The 20058-nt window shown below is 50.6% G+C and overlaps 1 protein-coding gene across 1 annotated transcript in view; it reads left to right on the plus strand.

Annotated features, from left to right (window-relative positions):
* PLEKHD1 (pleckstrin homology and coiled-coil domain containing D1) overlaps positions 1-20058 on the plus strand; it is a 39816-nt gene that overhangs the window by 17308 nt on the left and 2450 nt on the right. Inside the window, exons 2-12 of the mRNA XM_049898861.1 lie at positions 4611-4704; positions 5044-5133; positions 5294-5370; positions 6230-6321; positions 7290-7342; positions 12812-12906; positions 14324-14417; positions 15856-16034; positions 16567-16699; positions 17097-17241; positions 19883-20032. Coding sequence (XP_049754818.1) covers positions 4611-4704; positions 5044-5133; positions 5294-5370; positions 6230-6321; positions 7290-7342; positions 12812-12906; positions 14324-14417; positions 15856-16034; positions 16567-16699; positions 17097-17241; positions 19883-20032 — 1202 coding nt within the window. The remainder of the gene's footprint in view (positions 1-4610; positions 4705-5043; positions 5134-5293; positions 5371-6229; positions 6322-7289; positions 7343-12811; positions 12907-14323; positions 14418-15855; positions 16035-16566; positions 16700-17096; positions 17242-19882; positions 20033-20058) is intronic.

The following is a 20058-nucleotide window of genomic DNA, read 5'->3' on the forward strand; positions in this document are numbered from 1 at the left end:
TCCGCCTTCCCCTATCACATCCAGTCCCCCTTACCCTGCTTTATTTTTCTCCATAACATTTATCTGTACCTGGGACATGATGTATTTCTCTTATTTACTGTCTGCCTCCCCACCAAATGGGAGTCTCTGGGTGATACAAACAGTTGCACTCTGGACTACTAGCTGAAAGGTTGGCAGTTTGAACCTACCCAGAAGCGCCTCGGAAGATAGGCCTGGTGATCTGCCCCTGAAAGGTCACAGCCTTGAAAACCCTGTGGAGCAGTTCTACTCTGCACACATGGGCTCGCCATGAGTCAGAATCGACTCGCCAGCAACTAACAACTCCCTACTACACACACTTGAGTGTAAGTTCTATGGAGACAGAGACTTTTGTCTCTTGTCCACAGCGGTGTCCCCAGCACCTAGAACAGTGCCTGGCACAGAGTGGAAGCTCAGTAATTATTATTTATTGTGCTTCAGGTGAAGGTTAACAGAGCAAATTAGTTCCTCATTAAATAATTAATGCACATATTGTTTTGTGACATTGGTTGCCAACCTCACGAAGTGTCAACACTCAGTAATTGTTGTTGAATCAACAAATCAATCCTCTCAGCAGTCCCAAGAGAGACACTTGCACCCCCATTTTACAGCGAAGGAAAGGGTGGCTCGGCAAGACGGTCCTGCCTGAGGCTGGCCCTGTGAGGGAGGGGCTTGTCTGACTCCAGAGCCCCTGCTCTCTCCCCTCCCATGTGTCTAATGATTGTCTGCCCACCTCCTGCCCAACTCCCTGGCACAGCACTTTGCCCTGAGTGGGGAGGGGCTCCGGAGTGGCAGAAGGACAAGGAGGTATTTCAGAAGCCCTTGAAGAGGGAGGAGGAAGGCCCTGAGAAGCAGCCCTGTGCCTCTGGCCAGGAGGGTCCTACAGGTGATGCATATTTAGACTGTGGGAATGCATCGCTCAGCCCCCACCACCCTCCACCGGGCCTGGTCGTTGCATTTCTAACAAGTTGCCAGGAAGTTATACATAAGAATCACCTGGGGATCTTGTTGAACTACAGATTCTGATTGAGTATATCTGGGGTGGAAATGCAAATTATCAGCAGGGGTTCAAACTGGAATGAACTGGCTCGAAGCCCTGCTTGGCAGAGTGATGAGCATTTTGAGTCACAATCTCATCTGATCCTCACAGCAGCCAGGTAATGTAGGTGTTGTTATCCCCATCATACAGGTAAAGAAAGTGAGGCTTAAAGAGGTGAAGTTAATTGCCAAGACTTCTCATAGGAAATGGCAGGTCTGTCTGATGACAAAGCTCATACTTTTGTCTACCCTCTGAAGTTCCCCTGGAACAGTCAGGGGATGTCTACCGAGACCCACTGAACTGAGGGGTCATGGCCACCATCTTCCAGGAGCTTAGCATCCCCTCGGGTTAAGGTGAGTACATGGCACATGGCAGTGGGCGCTAAGTGCCAAGCTCACAGCCCAGTGAGCAAGTGCAGGAGGAGCTGGGACATCAGCATGGACTGGGCTGGTCACCAAAGCTGAGAAGTGTTCAGCCAGGTGAAGAGCAAGGGGAGGCCATTCCAGGCAGAACAACACAATCTATGTTGCAGGATAGGGCAAAACCTAGTGAGCTCAATGGTTTGCCTGAAGCAGAGAGGCCAAAGGGCAGAACTGGTAGAAAAGCTGAGAAGGTGGGCCAGGCTGTGGCACTGGAGAGCCCAGCATGTCGCTGCAGCTGTGTAGTGGGTACTATCAGTCTGCTCTTTCCCCACTGGGGGCAGGAAGGCCTGGGAGAAGAGTTGGCATTAGCAGTGTGTGCCCACTGAGCAGAGTCCACAGGGCTGCGTTTACTATCTGACTGGGCAGAGGATCAGTGGGAATAAAAGAATGGGTTGATATGAGGCTTAGACCCAAGGGCAAAGCTGTGGTTCACTTCCCTGCTGCTGAGAGGAATGTCAGCTGCCAGCATTCCCAGGGACTTCCCCCACAGCAGCTGTAGCCTCAGGAGCAATCACATGGCGGGTAGAGCCTTGAGAAACTTCACTGGTGTTGTCGTGCCCACCAATGACTTTTTCGCCCTTCACAAGAGTGCGCTTTCAACCAGTGGTGTGCTGGTAAATGTTTAACAACCAACTCTGGGGGTCAAAGCACTGTTGGTAGCATTCGAACACTTTCATGTTGTAATTATTCCCACCATGGCCAATATCAAGCTACCAATGTGATGTTGCTGAATGCAAAGTGGGAAAGAGAGTCACTGTCGGCCGTCGAGAGCCCAATCAAGCTGGCTCCAGTACACCATGTCTTTCAACTCCCACCTCAAGTGTGCACGTGTGCAGGGCACACACACATGCGTGCGTGCACACACACACACTCAATAACTTTCAGAGCCTCCACCAAATTCTGCTCACATTCCATCATGACAACGGGGACATTGGCAGGGGCCCTGGGAGGAAGGAGCCAGCCACCCTATGTGTCCCTGAGTTGCAGGGCTGATCAGTCTTCCCCTGGGGGACACTTGGTGTCTTGTGGCAGTCAGCCCCACTCATTAGCCCTAAAAGAGTTCGCAGGGTGAGTCCAAGTGTTACTGGAATAAGGTTCTTGCCTCTCACTGGTCAAGAACGAGCAGGTAAGGCACGTAGTTTTCCACACAAGCAAAGCTTTATTGAAGAGGCTTGCAAGCGGAGAGGAGGAGGGCCTAGAGCAATGCTTACCCTCATCTCACAGAACAAAAGTGGTGCCTGAGTTTGTTTTTTTTTTTTTAATAATTTTTATTGTGCTTCAAGTGAAAGTTTACAAATCAAGTCAGCCTCTCACACAAAAACCCATATACCCGTTGCTACACACTCCCAATTCCTCTCCCCCTAATGAGACAGCCCGCTCTCTCCCTCCACTCTCTCTTTTCATGTCCTTTTTGCCAGCTTCTAACCCCCTCCACCCTCTCATCTCCCCTCCAGGCAGGAGATGCCAACACAGTCTCAAGTGTCCACCTGATCTAAGAAGCTCACTCCTCACCAGCATCCCTCTCCAACCCATTGTCCAGTCCAATCCCTGTCTGAAGAGTTGGCTTCGGGAATGGTTCCTGTCCTGGGGAAACAGAAGGTCTGGGGGCCATGACCACTGGGGTCCTTCTAGTCTCAGTCAGACCATTAAGTCTGGTCTTATGAGAATTTGGGGTCTGCATCCCACTGCTCTCCTGCTCCCTCAGGGGTTCTCTACTGTGTTCCCTGTCAGGGCAGTCATCGGTTGTAGCCGGGCACCATCTAGTTCTTCTGGTCTCAGGATGATGTAGTCACTGGTTCATGTGGCCCTTTCTGTCTCTTGGGCTAATAATCACCTTATGTCCTTGGTGTTCTTCATTCTCCTTTGATCCAGGTGGGTTGAGACCAATTGATGCATCTTAGATGGCTGCTTGCTAGCGTTTAAGAGAGGGGCCTGAGTTTTTAAAAGTTCTTGGGCAGGAAAAGATTCATGTTTATTCATAGACACAGGTGGTGATATGTTAACTAAGGTACGCATGCAGCAGCTTTCCAAGATGGCTCCTGTCCTGGAGGCCTCTGGAATTCGTAGCAGCACTTATCATTGTGTGTCACACCTGCACAGCCTCTCTCTCCCTGGGTTTCATTCCCTAGCTGGGGCTGTAGCGCCTCACTGCTCCTGATGGAAGGTCACACAGCCGTCACAGGTGGATATTCTGTGCATGTCCCTGGGCCTGGTCTCCAGCTGCTTCTAAAAGGCAACTTTAAAAAAATTTGTGGGCTATTTTTAGATACCCTACCCCATTGTTCTGGGGAATGGCTTTGTTTCTGAGCCCTGGCCCATTTCTTATTACCTTGTTTGCAGATTTGGGGGCCCCTCTGTCCTCTGTCTTACTAAGTCTCTAGGTTCCTCACTCAATCCCCTGTTACCTCCCTGATAGTATAGCCTATTTCTCTTTTACTTGCTTCTCCTCTAACCACAGCAGTCTCTTCGCTATTTCTCAAACAGGGATCCTCTGATCTCAGGGCCTTTGCTCCCTGTCTTACAAGTGCGCCATACACTGGCATCAAGTACTTCGCCTCTCCAACAGCCAGAAAGCACCAGTTTACAGAAATCCTAAGTCAGACCTGAGTCCCAGAAGGCTGTGGAGTTATCTGAGACAAATGGGCATGCAGGTGTCACCATGTAGAATGCCTGCTCTCACCAGCCTGGCATCCTGATTCCATTTGATTGTCAGCCTTCACCATTACTTGCCAAACCCGTCTTGGAATCCCAAGTCTTCTTTCCCTCCTTCCCATCTTGGGGCAGACCATAAGTGACTGAAGGTGTTGGCTCAAGGAGCTGAAGGTACCAGAGGGGAAGGGCTAAGGATGCCCTGCTAAGGCTGCTGGTTCAGAGGCCATGGGAGCAACCAGGCCCAGAAGCCAGCCATGGGTCTCCCACTTCAGCTGCCTACTGGTCTGAGAGTCAGGCAGCCTGTAGGGGAGGGCAGCTGGCCAGCTGAGGCCTTTGCCCAGATGTGGAACTTGAGTTGGTGAGGATGGCATCCACAGGGGCTCCCCATGTGAGTCCAAGGCCCCCAAGGATGAGTGTTGTCCTGAGAAGCCTCACCCCTTCTCTCCTGAATGCTCCTTCTTCTCTACCCCCTACTATAGGTTTTTCATCATCAAAGAGAGCTTTCTGCTTTACTACTCTGAGAGTGAAAAAAAGAGCTTTGAAACCAATAAATACTTCAATATACATCCTAAGGTAAGGCAGCCTCTTCTGGGGCCACAACTGGGGAGGGCCCAGTGGGGGGAGTGGGGGATGGGGACTGTCTGTGGTCTTGCTCTGGCTTAGCAGAGTCTGACAAGCAAATTCTTCTGGAGGAGAGAGACCCCGTGTCTCCCTTCTGGGTTGGGCCCCCACCCTGCTGTGCCTCAAAGCCATACCCCCTCTCTGGGAGTCAACTGGCCTCCGTCTGGTGGCCCAGGGTCTAACTTCCAACCTGAGGCCCTTGGCAGGACCTGGCTTTAGCTGAGGCCCCCAGGGACACTGAGTGCCCTGAGGTGGATGGGGCCAGGGCTGCCTCTTCTCGTTCTTCCTCAGGGTGTCATCCCTCTGGGGGGCTGCCTGGTAGAGGCCAAGGAAGAGCCCAGCATGCCCTATGCCATGAAGATCTCCCACCAGGACTTCCATGTGAGTAAAGCTCCCTCCTCACCTACCTTCCCCAGACCCCCAGGTTCCCTAGGGTGACCATGCCTGAGGCCTGCCCTAGGTCTGTGGGGTGGGGGTAGGAGAGCAGAGCTGCGGGCACAGCCTCCATCGCCCCAGGCCCTGTGGCTCCTCTTCCTGCCAGGGGAACATCGTGCTGGCTGCCGAGTCCGAGTTTGAGCAGACCCAGTGGTTGGAGATGCTGCAGGAGTCCGGGAAGGTGTAAGTGCTCTCAGGAAGCAGGGGCAGCCCGGGGGCCCAGAGGGGAAGGGGTAGGGGCTGGGCCACACCCAGGCTCCCTTCCTCTCTGCTGGGATCCGGGGGGCACTGAGGTCCCCAGCAGAGGGCAAGGTAGGGAGGGAGCTTTCTGGCCCTCCTTGGGGACAGGGCATGGGCAAGGATGGGTAAGAGGAGACAGGCAGTTCCAGCGAATCTGTGAGGGGTCTCCTACGTGAGCACTGAAAGCCACTGTTTGTCTAGAGTCACAGGTGGCAGATGCGCCACCATTTTGTCTCCAACTCTTGGGAGCCAATCCAGCATCACTCCTTGCATTTGGCCACCTCTCCGTACTCACCTCACCTCCCTAGTCCCGTAATTAATCTTACTAAAGACTGGAGCTGCAGCTTGTAAATCAGGGTCCAGATCACAGAAACCCAAGCCCAGCACAGTCCATTTGCACATGACCCCGTGCCCTGGCACCTGCCTGTTCAAGCTGGGATGTGCTTTTAGTTCAACCCATAACATTGAGTGTGTCCGTGCCAGGCCTTGGGCTGGGTGGTGGGCATTCAGTGGTGTAGAGAGCAGCCCAGGAAGCAATCTCGTCCCTTCTCTGAGAGTGCTGTTGGCCCGGCCACCAGTGGCCCACTTTGCAGCTCAGGCTGGCCTCCAGTTACTGTAATGCATCAATGCTAATGGTGTGCCCAGAGCCCTGGGTGCCAGGAAGAGCTCAAGCCGGGATTCTGGAGGAGAAAGGATAGACAAGTAAAAACATGCACATTCTCTTTTTCCTCTCCCCTTCTGTTCTAATGATGTTGTGTTTCTTCCTCTTCTCTCCTCTTTCCCATCTGCCCTCCCTCCCCAGGACCTGGAAGAATGCCCAGCTAGGAGAAGCCATGATCAAAAGCCTGGAGGCCCAGGGCCTGCAGTTGGCCAAGGAAAAGCAAGAGTATTTAGGTTGGCTGGAGGGGTGGACTGGAAACTGTGGTGGAAGAAAGACTTAGCAAACTGCTTCCATAAAGATTATAGCCAAGAAAACACTATGGAGCAGTTTTACTCTGTAACACATGGGGTTGCCACGAGTTGGCGGCCGAGTTGGTGGCAACAGGTTTTGGTTTGTTTTTGGCGGTTAAGAGCCTGAATTCTGGATCCAGCTTTGTCACTTGTCTGTTAGCTGTGTGTCTTTAGGTAGCTCAGCCTCTCTGAGCCTCCATTTCCTCATGCTTAAAATGGAGATAAAAATAGTCCCTACCTTTGAGAGGTGGTGTGGGGATTAGGGCGGTTAGATGAAATGAGAAAATGAGTGTAGGCACTTGTGTCTGGCACGTGGTAAGGGCTTCATAAATGGAGTTGATGCTGTTGTCCTGCCCTGGACATTCAGGTCCTGGACTTGCCTCCATGGTCCCCCTTCCCAGTCCACTTTAGACCTGACTACAGGGTTCTAGGTCCCTGTGCCCCGGAATGACTGGTAAACACACTCTGTTTTGGAGGGAAAGTGAGACCGGGGATTTAGTCCTTTGCCTGGGGTCCCTACGTCCTCACAGACATTTGAGGCCCCAGCACTGGTTCTCCTCTGCTCCCAAGACCCTGCCCTCTCCCACTAGCCAGACACTAGTGCAGGTGGGAGGTAGCCCAGGGATACTTCTGCAGCTAATGGCATCCCTGGGGGCACAGAGACCCACTTGAGCTTCCAAGGCCAAGACCCTGCCATTGCTCGTGAGTACCCGAAGCAAGGACGATGATGGGAAAGGAGGGTGGCAGCTCAGGCCAGCGAAGCAGCATCCATCCCCAGGAGCTGGCCCCACTCTCTGGCTAACACGGTCGTGGCAGTGCTGGCCTCTTCTCTGGGAGCAGCTGGGGGTGACCCCTCAGACCTCAGCACTGAAATAAGCTCTTTGTGAGAGTGTGTTTGCTTGCTTTGGCAGACAAACTGATGGAGGAGACGGAAGAACTCTGTCTGCAGAGGGAGCAGAGAGAGGTAGGTGCATACTCAGAACTGCTGCCCCTCCCCACCCACTTCTCACCCTGTGAGGCCCTTGACAGGGTATACTGGCTTGGGTTTCTAGCATTAGGGAATGGTGTAGGGGAGCTGGACACCCAAAGAACTTGCTGGAAAATCAGACAGGGCAGAGCAGGGGGCCAAGTAAGATGACAGTGCCTGGAACACTGCGGCTTCGTGGCAAGAAATGTATTTCTCCTCACCAACCCCTGGGAGGAAAGTCAAAGGGTGGCGACCCCCTTCTAGGGTAAGAGCCACCCAAAAATTTTATTAGCTGTGTCAGTAGGTGATGAGTTGCTTGTCAACGGTGGTGTTCACGGGGAGGCTGTAGGTGGCCTCTGTCATCCATAGATGGGCTTCTGGCACTGTAAAGTGATTGGCTTTCATCATCTCAGAGGTCCGTTCATTCTCTCAATGTCAGCGATACAAGTCCTGAGAGGGCCAAGCATTGAGAGCCCTTGGTGGCGCAGTGGTTAAGCACTCAGCTGCTAACCGAAAGGTTGGGGGAAGCAGTCTCTTTCCATAAAGATTTGTCAAAAAACCCACTGACATCAAGTTGATTCCAACTCGTAGTGACCCCATAGGGTTTCCAAGGCTGTAAATCTCGACAGAAGCAGCCTGCAGAGCTGTCTCCTGCAGAGCTGCTGGTGGTTTCAAAACCACAGACCTTTCAGTTAGCAGTCAGTTGCTTTAGCCCCTGTGCCACCAGGGCTCCCTGAAGATTACAGCCTTGGAAACCCTGTGAGGCAGTTCTACTCCATCCTACTCTGTCCTGTAGGGTTGCTGTGAGTTGGAATTGACTTGACGACAATCAGTTAGCCTGTGGGGTAAAGGAGCCCCTTGCCTCATTTGACCGGGGCGGGGGGCGGGGGGAACCACTGAAGTCCATTTCATTTGGAACCTCCCACATCATCAGGCCTCACCTATTCTGAGGAGTCATTCACCACCCTGGAGGGCAGGGGAGAGCAGTGGTTAATGATGTGGGCTCTGAAGCCAGTCTGCCTGTGTTTGTATTTGACCATCACCACTTGTGGCTGTGTGACCTTGGGCAAGTTACTTGACCTCTCTGAATATCGATATTCTCATCTGAAAAATGGGGAAAATAATATATTCCGTTTTACTAGAGACGTTGTGAGGAGTGAGATGTTGCATATGAAATGCTTGGCACATGCTAACGTGCTTAATAAATATCTGTGGCTGTTAGTATTACAATCGTGTTATTATTAATTGTAGGCCCATCCTGCACAGGAGCTGCCTGGGGCCTGAAGCTGCAGGCGTCTTGCCCAGAGGAGCCTGCAGAGACAGCCTGATGCAGTCCACTTCTCTTTGCCCATTTGTTTTCCTTTGTCCCCTCCGAAGCAAGTCATAGGGCTGGTGCGTCTTTGGCTCTGCCTTGGCTCCATGCCTGACTCTCCGATTTGACTCTTGATAATCCCTCACCCCTCCTGGCTAGTCCAGGAAAAGCCCAGACCACCTCACACTGAGCTCTAAAACAGGCCCTACAGTCAAGAAGCATCATGTTCCCCTTGTGCCCCAAACCTTCCCAGTGTCTGGCACATCGCCTGGCCCAGGATGAGTGCTTGGTCGGTATGTGTGGGCTGAATCAGTGACTGGACTCTCACACCTTTACATTACATTTTGATTTTAATCCAAGAGGACAATTCACCTTCATTATTCTTCTTCCAAAATTTTTTCAGACATTCTTGCCTATTCTTCCAGCTAGACCTCATAGCCATTTTGACAGTCACCAAGACCAAATCTATTGCAGAGTTGCGTTAGGGTTGCAGGGGTGTGAGGAGGCCCAGCATCCTAATGGCCTTGAGCCCTCTTCCCCTCAGCAGTGTCGTGGGTGTCCTGTGTCTGCAGGCCCTCATCTAGGTCTTGTGCTAGAGTTTTGGCGTTTTCTTCATACACTTTTGTACAATTTAAGAAGTGAGACTTTTAGGGGATTGTCAGTAACATGAAGACAGGTGAACTAGGAAGCCGGGCGTGGGATGGAGTGACTGACACAGCCACCGGCCGGGAGAGAGACAGCCTTATCCATCAGAGAGGCGAGATCTGGGGCAGCAGTAAGCCGGAGGAAAATTTAGACACTCTATCTAGGTCTTTAACCACGAAATGAGGGCAGCAGAGACCCACTGCACACAGGCCTTGCTTAAAGCCACAGCACGCTGAAGGAGGGAGGCCCGTCAGCTGTGAACTCCTGGTACAGAATGTGGTGAGACTCATGCAGGCCCACCTGGTATTATGGTGAAGGCTGCCCCGGGCAGGCAAGAGAGAGAACTGTGCCCAGGTTCCATTCGCCTGTCAGCTGAGTGCTCTAGATGAGGAATAGAACTCAGGTTCTATTCCTGGCTTTGCCACTGAGTCATCCTGCCAGGGGTTTTCCTTCCTCAATTTGCTCATCCATAGTATGGGTCCACTTTTCCCGTTTCCACTCCAGGCCCCAGAGATCGTGTAGGTGTGTCTTGGGCCTCTTGTGCATTGGTCCAAGGCCCAGTGATAAGATAAATATTCTCCTGATCATTTGTGTGGTCTCAGAGGCAGCCTAAAGGAAGACTCGGGGTCTGGAGTCAGGAGCCCTCAGTTAGAGTCTCAACTCTGTCACTGGCCATGTGACCTCACTGAGCTTCAGTTTCTCCCTCTGTGACACTCTGATAAAGCTAATGTCTGTCCTGCCACCCTCCTGGCTTGCTGTGAGGGTCAGTGAAACAGGATGCAGCGAGTGCTTTGGTCATTGGAAAGGCACATGCGTGGGTGTGGGCCAGGTGATGGTGGTGCAGCCCTGATCCCTCCATGTGGCAGGAAGGCCTGGGACTCTGGGCGCCAGAGCAGAGCGTGCTGAGGAGCCATGCTGGGTTCAGTTGCCAGGACCCAGAAGGGCATGCCTTTCCTTGAGCGCAGGTTCCCCAGGACTGTCCGGCCCCTGTGGCCTCATCTCCCTCACCCCTGGAAGTGGGCAGCCTCCTGCCCACCTTTCCTTTTCTGGCTAAGCTATGAGGGCTCTGCCTTGCATGTGAACATGCACAGGGAGAAACCAGAAATGCTTGGGGCCAGCCTCACAGGGTTCTTGCCACCCGCACTGCCCCAGTTAATATAAGACAGGTATAAGGTGTTAATTTAGTCAATATAGTGAAGATTCTAACCAATTAATTTATAGTCTCAATGCAATTCCAGAAAAAAAAAAAATGAGATCTTTTTTGAATTCCATTCATTCATGCTATGCGTGTGTGCTTAGTATGTGCCAAGCACCTGCTGAGCTACACACTAAGGATATCTTGATGAGCAAAAATGTGGCTCTGTCACAGAGCTAATGGTCTAATGTGAGCCCCACATCCCCAATCAGGAACTAAGCCCCTTTTTTTCCCAAAAGGATAATTAGTTTTGTGGAAAACTAGAAATCACATTCTGTGAAGCATGGTTAACAGGGATTGTTTGGCCTGGAGGAGAGGAGACATGGAGACAGAATAGCTGTTTCAAATGCTTGAAAGGAAGAGGTCTTGTTCTTTGGCCCCAAGGGGAGACGTCAGACCCACTGATGGAAGTTATGAGGAGGCAGGTTTTGACTCAAATGGAACTGGTGGGATGAAATGGGATGTCCCTGCCCTGAAGCGTCCCTGAGGAACTCTGCATGGCCAGGAGTTGGCTGCCATCCTTGGCGTGGCCAGTCTTCTGTTTTCCTAAGAGCTGTTTACCAGCTGACTGGAATATATGAGCTTCAGGGCTGAGGAGAGGGCAGGGGAGGAAGGTATCGCTGAGAGAGAACGTTCCAGGGAGAGAGAACGTTCCAGGGAGTGAGGCAGCTGCCGAAGGGAGAGAAAATTTGAGCAAAGGATGGAGACGGCCGAAGGGGTTTTGGAGGGAAGTTTTGCTCCATGAATGAGATGTAACCCTCTCATCCAAACCCCATAAAACTTTCAGCAAAGTCAACCTCAACAGTGTGTATTTGTAGCTGTCAGAGAGTGACAGTGCTGAGCCTGGCAGGGGTTTGGGCCTGAAAGGAAGAATTTTTTATCAGCTTGTTCAGGGATGACGTGGGCTACCTTAGAACGAGTTGCTGTTGAGCTGACTGACTCAAGGCAACCCCATCTATATCAGAGTAGAATGGTGCACCATAGAATTTTCAGCAGCTGATTTTTCAGAAGTAGATCGCCAGGCCTTTCTTCCAAGGTGCCTCTGGGTGGATTCAAACCATAAAGGGCATTAGCCATTTGTACCACCCAGGGACTACCCGACTACCTTAAAAAAAGGGGAAATTCCCTGTCAGGAGAGCCCCTTCAAGCAGTGCTTAGATCATCTCTGGCAGGAAAACTGAGCAGGGAATTCAAGTGCCTGATGAAGACCAAATTGCCTTTAAAGTTCCTTTGACCCTGGAAGGCTCCAATTCATGAATGCCCGTTTCTCTGATCCTGTCACTCAGCAATAAATGCCAACTCGTCAGCAATGGGTTTGGTTTTTTCAGTAGGCACACTTAGTATTGGCCGTGGTAGAAAACAGCATCTTATCACGTATGCCTGGGGCCAACTGTGGGGGTGGATGGGAATAAGAAAAGCCAAATGATTATTTTACCATACTATTTTCAGGTGGGTCAGTTTCACCTTCTCATTCTTGGAGACATAGCTGGGGGCTGCTGGTGAAAACAACAGTATAATTTGGAGGTAGAAGATGAGAAAGAAATAATATCCTCCCACAATGTAAAATGTGGACGAACAAAGCATTGTCACAAAAATGCTGCAAGCCAAGCTTCACATGCGACTGTTCCCCCACACCACCTCCCACTGAACCCCAGGAAGATAGGACCCCTGAAGGCACGTACTCGCAGCTCATAGTGGCTCGTTACCAGTGTTCATAAAGGGACTGGTTTCTTTCCCCTTCCTCTCACCTACCCCAGGGCCTGTTCTGGGCTTTCTGTGTCTCCTGCACCCTTGGGGCTGAAAACCCGGGAAGCTGCAGCCATCTGGGCTCATTGCTTTCCAGATGCCTTGAGCAAAAAGACTCCTTATTCTCAGACTCCTGAGTTGGAAATGGCTTGCCTTATTATTATTATTATTATTTTTGCCATTTCTAGCCAACACCACTCCAGGGCTTTTTACTGGAAATAAACACCACTTTCTCCTCCAGGGCTTGAGGGCCAGCCAGCCTGCCTTAGGGTGTTAGTGATTGGAATTTCCCAATGTAGTAGACATCAGAATTATAATCATATGCAGCTGCAGGAAAATTATGTTAGGATCATTTCTAAACCCGCCTTCAGCAGGCTAACAGTGTTTTTTTAATGCGCCATGCTCATCACAGGTTTTGGTTTTGCTGAGACTGTCGTCAGGTGGGACCAGGGCTCCTAAGGACTTGTTGCAAGTCTGGTCCAGTGTATGTTCCAAACAGTGCTAAATCCAGAGGGTGCCCTGGATTCCAGTGGGCTTCCCATGACTCTCTCTCTCTGATTCTCTTCAGGAGCTTGAGCGCCTTAACCAGGTCCTGGAGGCCGAGAAGCAGCAGTTTGAGGAGGTGGTGCAGGAGCTGAGAATGGAGCAGGAGCAGATCAAGAGGTGGTAGAAGTGGCCCAGGAGGGGAGTGGGGAGGAGGGTACGTCTAGGTTAGGGTGTGCAGAGCCCATGTTCTTGGTCAGGCCTGAAGAGACCTTCACCCAGGGGATACACACTAGCCAATGACTTGATTCGGGTCTACGTTTTCAATGCTCTAGGTCTTGGGCTGTGTCCAGAAGGAGCTGTAGACCCCAACAAATGGGCCATCTCTGCTCACTGTGGAATATGAGGCGTGGGCAGGTACAGACAGGCATCCCTCCAAGCAACAAGTCCCCCTCCTGCCTCCGTGAAAGCCTTTCTTATCCAAGGCCAGACAATACCCAGCTACCGTAGAGGTGCCATTAACCAAGACCCCAACACTCCCCGTCTTTCCTGCACTGTCCTTCCACATTTTGGCTAGTGAAGACGCTTGGGATCTTTAGTCCCACATATGGTTTGCAAATCTAGTTGTACTTTATGAGCATTTACTGAATTGAAGGTATCCAGAAATCTATATTTATGAAAAGCTTCCTAGCTGCCCAGGGATTTAGGGACTACCGCTCTGGGTAATGTTGGTGGTCATCGTCGTCATCGTCATCATCACCGTCGATCAGCAATGATAGCTCAGAAAGAATTTTCTTGCAACGACCTTGGAGAAGGAAGTCAAATAGACTTGTATTTTGGGAAGGGAGACGTTCAGGGGCTCTTACCAAGTGAATTGCCAGGCACCTCCTCAGCTTCCAGAATTGTGCCAGACCCTGGAGTAGAAGACAAGTCCCCTCCCTTGAGGATCTTACAGTCTAGTTGGGAAAACCAGACTCACACCCAGGAAACATCAATGCAATAATATATAATCAGGTGTTACAAGGCATAGGCGGATTTTCTCTGTTATAGGAATTAAGAAATATGTACGATCCATGTAGCTTAAATAGAGGTTAGATGGAGCTGGGCCTTCAAGTGTGGATGGGATTTGGAAAGTTGGGCAGAAGAGAAAGGCATTCCAAGCAGGAGAAGTGGAAACAGGAGTAAAGACTTGAGGTGACCAAGCCTTGTTAAGGCAGTAAGGAGTTTGTCACCTCTGAGAGGGACCTCAGCCATGTCTCAGTGTCAGAGTTTGGGATCTAGCAGGAGCTTGTATGGGGGAGACGGGGTGAGCCCCTTTGCTTCTCCTTCAGTACATACCTCTGCTTGTGGGGTGGCCCTGGGTTTGTCCCAACTGACAGATGGCATATGCACCTGGAGCAAGCGACGGCAACCCCACTTTGTCAGCAGCTGCTTTTCTCAGACCCAGGCCCCTACAGCTTTTGTTAGGACCTATGATGACGAGGAGCTGGCCTTTAAGAGCACTCTGAGCCATACCAGAAGGTGCAGGAGAAGCATTTCTGTATTTGGAGGAGGGGGGTGGGTGGCCACTGCCATACCCAGTCCTCTATCCCTGCAGAGAGCTAGAACTGACAGCAAGATGCCTCAAGGGCGTGGAGCAAGAGAAAAAGGAGCTGAGGCGCTTCACAGAGTCCTTGCAGCAGACGCTGGAGGTGAGGGACCACTGCTGGGCTGGTTGACTGGAATGCTGGTTGGTGGGCTATGTGATACTGATTTTTTCCAGAAGTGTTTTCCCAGCGAGTTAATCTGTGAGGGGAAGGGGCAGGAAGAGAAGCTGACCTAAAGGGTCTCTTCTCTGTGGACCTTTGGCAACTCCAACTTGTGCATGAGGCCCAAAGCAGAAGTTCCCAGATCTGGAAGGACAAAGTCAAGCTTGTCCTTGCTATGACCATCGCCTCAGGAAATCTGCCTTCTTTAGTGCTTATATTTTTATACCACATGGAAAATTGATGGGGGGGGGGCATCTACCACTTCCTGCTTGTAGCTTATTCACTTAGCTGCTCCCAGGCAAAATTGAGCCTGAAGGGAAATTAATTACCAGGTCACCTCCAACTGATACCACAGAAACTAGGAAGAGAGAAGGAGGTGGCATGTGCTGAGCACAAATGCAAACTCCACAGCATGGCAAGAAAGTGCCATCTCTGGTCCCAACCTCTCCTCTTCTCCTGCTCCGCTCTCCATCTGCTGCCCCTACACTCCACACAAAGACACCCCAACCCCTATTCCAAACCACTGTGCCCCCAAAAAGCGAAGATCTTTCATTCCTGCATACCTTTGCCCATACTGCTCCTTCTACACAGAATGACCTTTCCATCTCTGCTTGGAGAACTCCTACTCATTCTTCTAAGAACCAGCTCAAATATAGCCTCAGCGAAGCTTCCCTGACTCTTCTAGGCAGATATTTTCACAGAGCTTTGGGCTCCCACAGGATTTTGTATGTCTGTTATGGGACTTAACATACAAGGTTGTGTTTTCCAAACTATGAACTTCACAAGACTGCGTCTGAGTGGCCTCTCCAAGCCCACCACTTAGAGCTTCATGGGTAACCCATAAGTGTTTACAGAATCCATGAATTGCCTTGAAGGCTGAGAGGGTTTCCTTTCCATTCTTCCTTAACTTGCTGGGGCTTTGTTTTGGTGCCTTTATTTGTTTATCTTTCCCTGTTTCACAGTCTGGGAGTTGGTTCTCACGGATATTTTCAGCTCCAGAATGTCTGTGCCGTGCAAAATCCCAGTCTGGTAAATGGGGAGAACATCTAAATCTGCTCTTGGGCTGGCTCCTGTTACATGTTTTTCACATGAGCCCAACATACTTCCTCAGTCAACCCTGGAGGAACAAGGACCCCAGAAGGTCATGGTGCCCTTGGGCCTTGAGACTTAATTTTAGTAGGTGCCACCTCCCACTGGAGGCTGCCTTTGGCTGCTCCCTGACTCTCTTGATGGAACTGAGGGAAGAGTGAATACATTTCAAGTGTTCCTCACAGAGGATTGAGAGAGGAGGGCATCACTCCCTGGAACTGGAAGGCAAATGAGGGCAGCCATGTTGGAGAACCTCAATTAGGCTCTTTCTCTTCCTTCCCTCTAACTCCAGGAACTCTCCATAGAGAAGAAGAAAACCTTGGAAATGCTGGAGAAGAATGAGAACCAGCTGCAGACACTGGCCAATCAGAGTGAGCAGTCCCCTCCCAGCGGGGGTCTCCATAGTAACCTAAGGCAGATTGAGGAGAAGATGCAGCAGCTGTTGGAGGAGAAGCTCCTGGCAGAGAAGAGGTGAAGCAGCCCAAGACTCCCAAGTCCATGATCATCTTAGGATCTGATAACTTTCCTCAAACTGACGCCTGGACTCAGTTGCCACTGACCAGATAGGCCACTCACTTCCTTTTGCCTAGGACTTGGTTTCCCCACCAGGCAAAGGGTGGAAGAATGAAATAGCTGATTTGATAATAATCCCTTGCAATGGTGTGAACCACACAGATTGCAACTAGGCTATTGTAGCAATGCTCTGTGGTAGGCTGGACAGGTACTCTTAGCCCCTTTTTACAGATGAGGGAACTGAGGCTTAGGGGGGTATATGACCTACCTGAGGTCACAGAGCTAGCAAAGCCTAGAGCTCAGACTCTAGTCTCCTAAGTCTAGGACTCCCATCATTGACCACACCATCCCTCTCATCACCTGGGTGACAAGCTCCAGGAAGTTCTGGGGTTCACAAAGCATGGGCCTCAGGATTCCTCCACCCTGGTCTCTAAGAGGGACTGACTCACAGAAGTCAGGTGAGCTCTGAGTGTTTCCTCTGCCCTGGCAGGATGAAGGAGAATGAGGAGCGCTCGCGGGCCCTGGAGGAGGAGCGTGAGTTCTACTCAAGCCAGTCCCAGGCACTGCAGAACTCATTGCAGGAGCTGACAGCAGAGAAGCAGCAGGCTGAGCGGGATCTCAAGGTGCTAGCCCATGCCTGCTGGGGCATACATGTGCTAAGGGGCCCTTTCTTCACCTGGAGACAGACCTCCACACAGGCCCCTGACACCCCTACACTTTACCTGGCAGATGCCTGAATGATCTCTGCCACTCTTCCCAGATGGCCAAGTATAAACGATGGAACCTTCATGAGGGGTAGCAGTGAGCCTGGCACTTCAGTGGGGCATTGTCAATAGACACCTGCTGGGTGCATGGGCTGAGTTCTGGCCACCTAGCTGAGGGGGTAAGACATGGAGGCAGGATGTGGTAACTTCCATCCAAGCCTGGAGATGAGAAAGCCCACTTGAGCCAGAGGTGACCAAGGAAATCTTCTCGGGGAGATGGCAGCTGCTTCCCAGGACTGACTCCCTCTCCCCCCAGGCTGAGGTGAAGGTCCGCATGGACTTGGAGAGGCGTCTGCGCGAGGCAGAGGGAGCCTTGCGAAGCCTGGAACAAGGGCTCAACTCCAAGGTGCGAAACAAGGAGAAGGAGGAGAGGATGCGGGCTGATGTTAGCCATCTGAAAAGTAAGTCCTGACCCCAGGTATTGGGGCCCTCAGCTCTGGATTTCAGCCCCATCTTGTACCTGGAAGAGGCCCTGGTGTCTAGCACAAGGCTTGATGTGCGTTAGGTGTTCAATACTGTCATTTGAGGTTGTCTAGTACAGCTGTAACAGAAATACCACAGTGTTTTTTTTTTAGTACAGCTGTAACAGAAATACCACAGTGGGTGGCTTTACTAAACGGAAAATTTATTTTCTCACTGTTTAGGAGGTTAGAAGTCCAAACTCAGGGTGCCAGCTCTAGGGGAAGGCTTTCTGTCTCTGTTGGTTCTAGAGGAGGGTGTATGTCTCTTCTGAGCTTCTGCTCTTGGGCAGCTTTCATGTGGCTTGACACCTTTCTCCCTCCTCTCTGCTTGCTAGTTTGTGTTTAATCTCTTCTATAAAAAGATTGACTCAGGATACACTCTACGTTAATCCTGCCTTGTTAACATAACAAAGACAACCTATTCCCAAATGGGATTATAACCACAGCATTGAGGTTAGGATTTACAACACATATTTTAGGGGGACATAATACAATCCATAACATTCCACCATTTGGCCCCTCCAAATTCACATCCTTTCCACATATAAAACACATTCACCCCTTCACATCATCACAAAAGTCTTAAATCTACTCCAAGTCCAAAATCTCATCTTCTGAAGCATCTAAATCAAATACGAGTGAGGCTTTAAGCATATTCCATCCTGGGGCAAAATTCCTCATCTGTAAACCTGTGAAATCTAGAATACAAGTTATCTGCTTCCAAAGCACAATGGTAGAACAGGCACAAAGTATACATTTCCATTACAAATGGGAGAAATTGGAGGGGAAGAAGGGATAACAGGCACCAAGCAAGTCCAAAATCCAGCAGCCAGCAGAACAAATCACATTAGCTCTTAAGGCTTGAAAATAATCCTCTGTTTTATGAGACTACCTGGGAAATGGCTCTGCCCTGCACACTCTGGGTGTTGACCAACTCTGTGGATTCTGGGTGGAGGCTCCTTGGCCCTGGGCTTCAGCTCAGCCTTCCAGGCCCACTGGGATGGCAACTCTGCTCCCTTGGCTTTGAGCAGTTTTTATTCTCCTAGTTCATCTGATTGGTGACCCCAGCCGCTCGACCCTGGCATGCCCCTTTGGCCTGGGCTGGCCCTGTCCTTCTGCCCCTTGGGCATGGCAGCCCTGCCTGCTCAACTTTGGGTGGCGCCCCCATCCCACAGCACACCTTAATGGTAGCCCTACACTATGGAACCAAGCTGGCTAAGATCTGACACTTGAAAACCTAGTAGGATGTGGCCCCACCCTTTAAGATCCAGGAGATCATGGCCCCACCCTTTGAAACCAAGAAGGCCCTGCTCCCCATCCTCCTTCCAACAGTTCTGCTTACCTTGAAGCTTCTCCAGGGATGGTCCTTTTCTTGAAGGACAAGAGATGTAGCTCCTTTGGCCTGTTTTCTAGGTATAGAATTCCAAGAGGCAGACAGTTTTCTGTGTCTGACCCCTTCAGTCTAAGCCATGGGTTTTCTGCTGTGGTAGCTGGTTAGATATATCAGTCACAGGCTTAATCTCTTTAGCAAAGATTATGTAGCCATGTCCTTGGTGAACATTCTAGGTCACGTGTCATTAGTTTGTACAACAGAATTTTCCACATCTTTAAGTTTTTTTTAAGTTCTGTTTTCACTTTGCACAGTTCAGTTTTAAGTCCATGTCTTTCCTCTTGCATTTTACTATAAATAACAAGGAGAAACCTCACAGCCCCTTTAAGATCTTGCTTAGAAATCTCATCAGCCAGATATCCAAGTTAATCACTTACAAGTTCTACCTTCCACCAAACATTTGAACATAATTCAGACAAGCTCTTTGCCTCTGCATAAAAAGCATCACCTTTCTTCCATTGTCCAATCACATGCTCATCATTTCCTTTTAAAGCTTCACCGGAAGCACATTTAACGTCCACATTTCTAGCAACATTCTGTTGCTGGTGCCATATGTATCCTCTAAGATGATAGAGACTTTCTCTATAGGTCTCCTCACTTCCTCCTGAACCTTCACCACAATTGCCGTTGACATCCGTAATTCTACCAACAGTCTCTTCAAGGCAATCTAGGCTTTTACTGTTACTGTTAGTCCCCTTAAAATTCTTCCAGTCTCTACCCATTGCTGAATTCCAAAACTGTTTCCACATTTTAGGTATCTGTTAGAGCAGCACCCCGTTCTTCCGTACCAAATTCTGTCTTAGTTATCTAGTGCTGCCATAACAGAAATACAAGTAGATGGCTTTAACAAATAAAAATTTGTGTTCTCACAGTTTAGGAGGCTAGAAGTTCAAATTCAGGGTGCTGGCTCTAGGGAAAGGCCTTCTCTGACAGTTTCTTCCCTAGACACCTGCCTACAGATGCCTCCTTGGTGCTGCTTCCTTTAGCTGTGGGATGTGGAGTGGGAGCTCAGAGCTTTTGTTTTCAGCAGCCCTCCCACAAGATGTTTGCAGATTATAGTTTGAGGGGCAAAGGTGGTTCTGGTCTCCTCAGGGATGGGGGTCAAGATTTCCTATCAACACCTCCTGCGTCCTTGGGAGGGAAGGAGGGGCAGGAGCAGTGGTGCTGCATCCTTCTGGGCCTACCGCACAGGGTTTTTTGAGGAGTGCATTCGCAACGCTGAGCTGGAGGCCAAGATGCCGGTCATCATGAAGAACTCCGTGTATATCCACAAGGCGGCCACACGCCGCATCAAGAGCTGCCGCTTCCACCGACGCCGCTCCAGTGCCTCTTGGAATGACAGTGAGTGTGCCAGCCGCGTCAAGGCA

Source organism: Elephas maximus, chromosome 10 (genome assembly GCF_024166365.1).
Source record: "Elephas maximus indicus isolate mEleMax1 chromosome 10, mEleMax1 primary haplotype, whole genome shotgun sequence".
NCBI classification, from domain to species: domain Eukaryota; kingdom Metazoa; phylum Chordata; class Mammalia; order Proboscidea; family Elephantidae; genus Elephas; species Elephas maximus.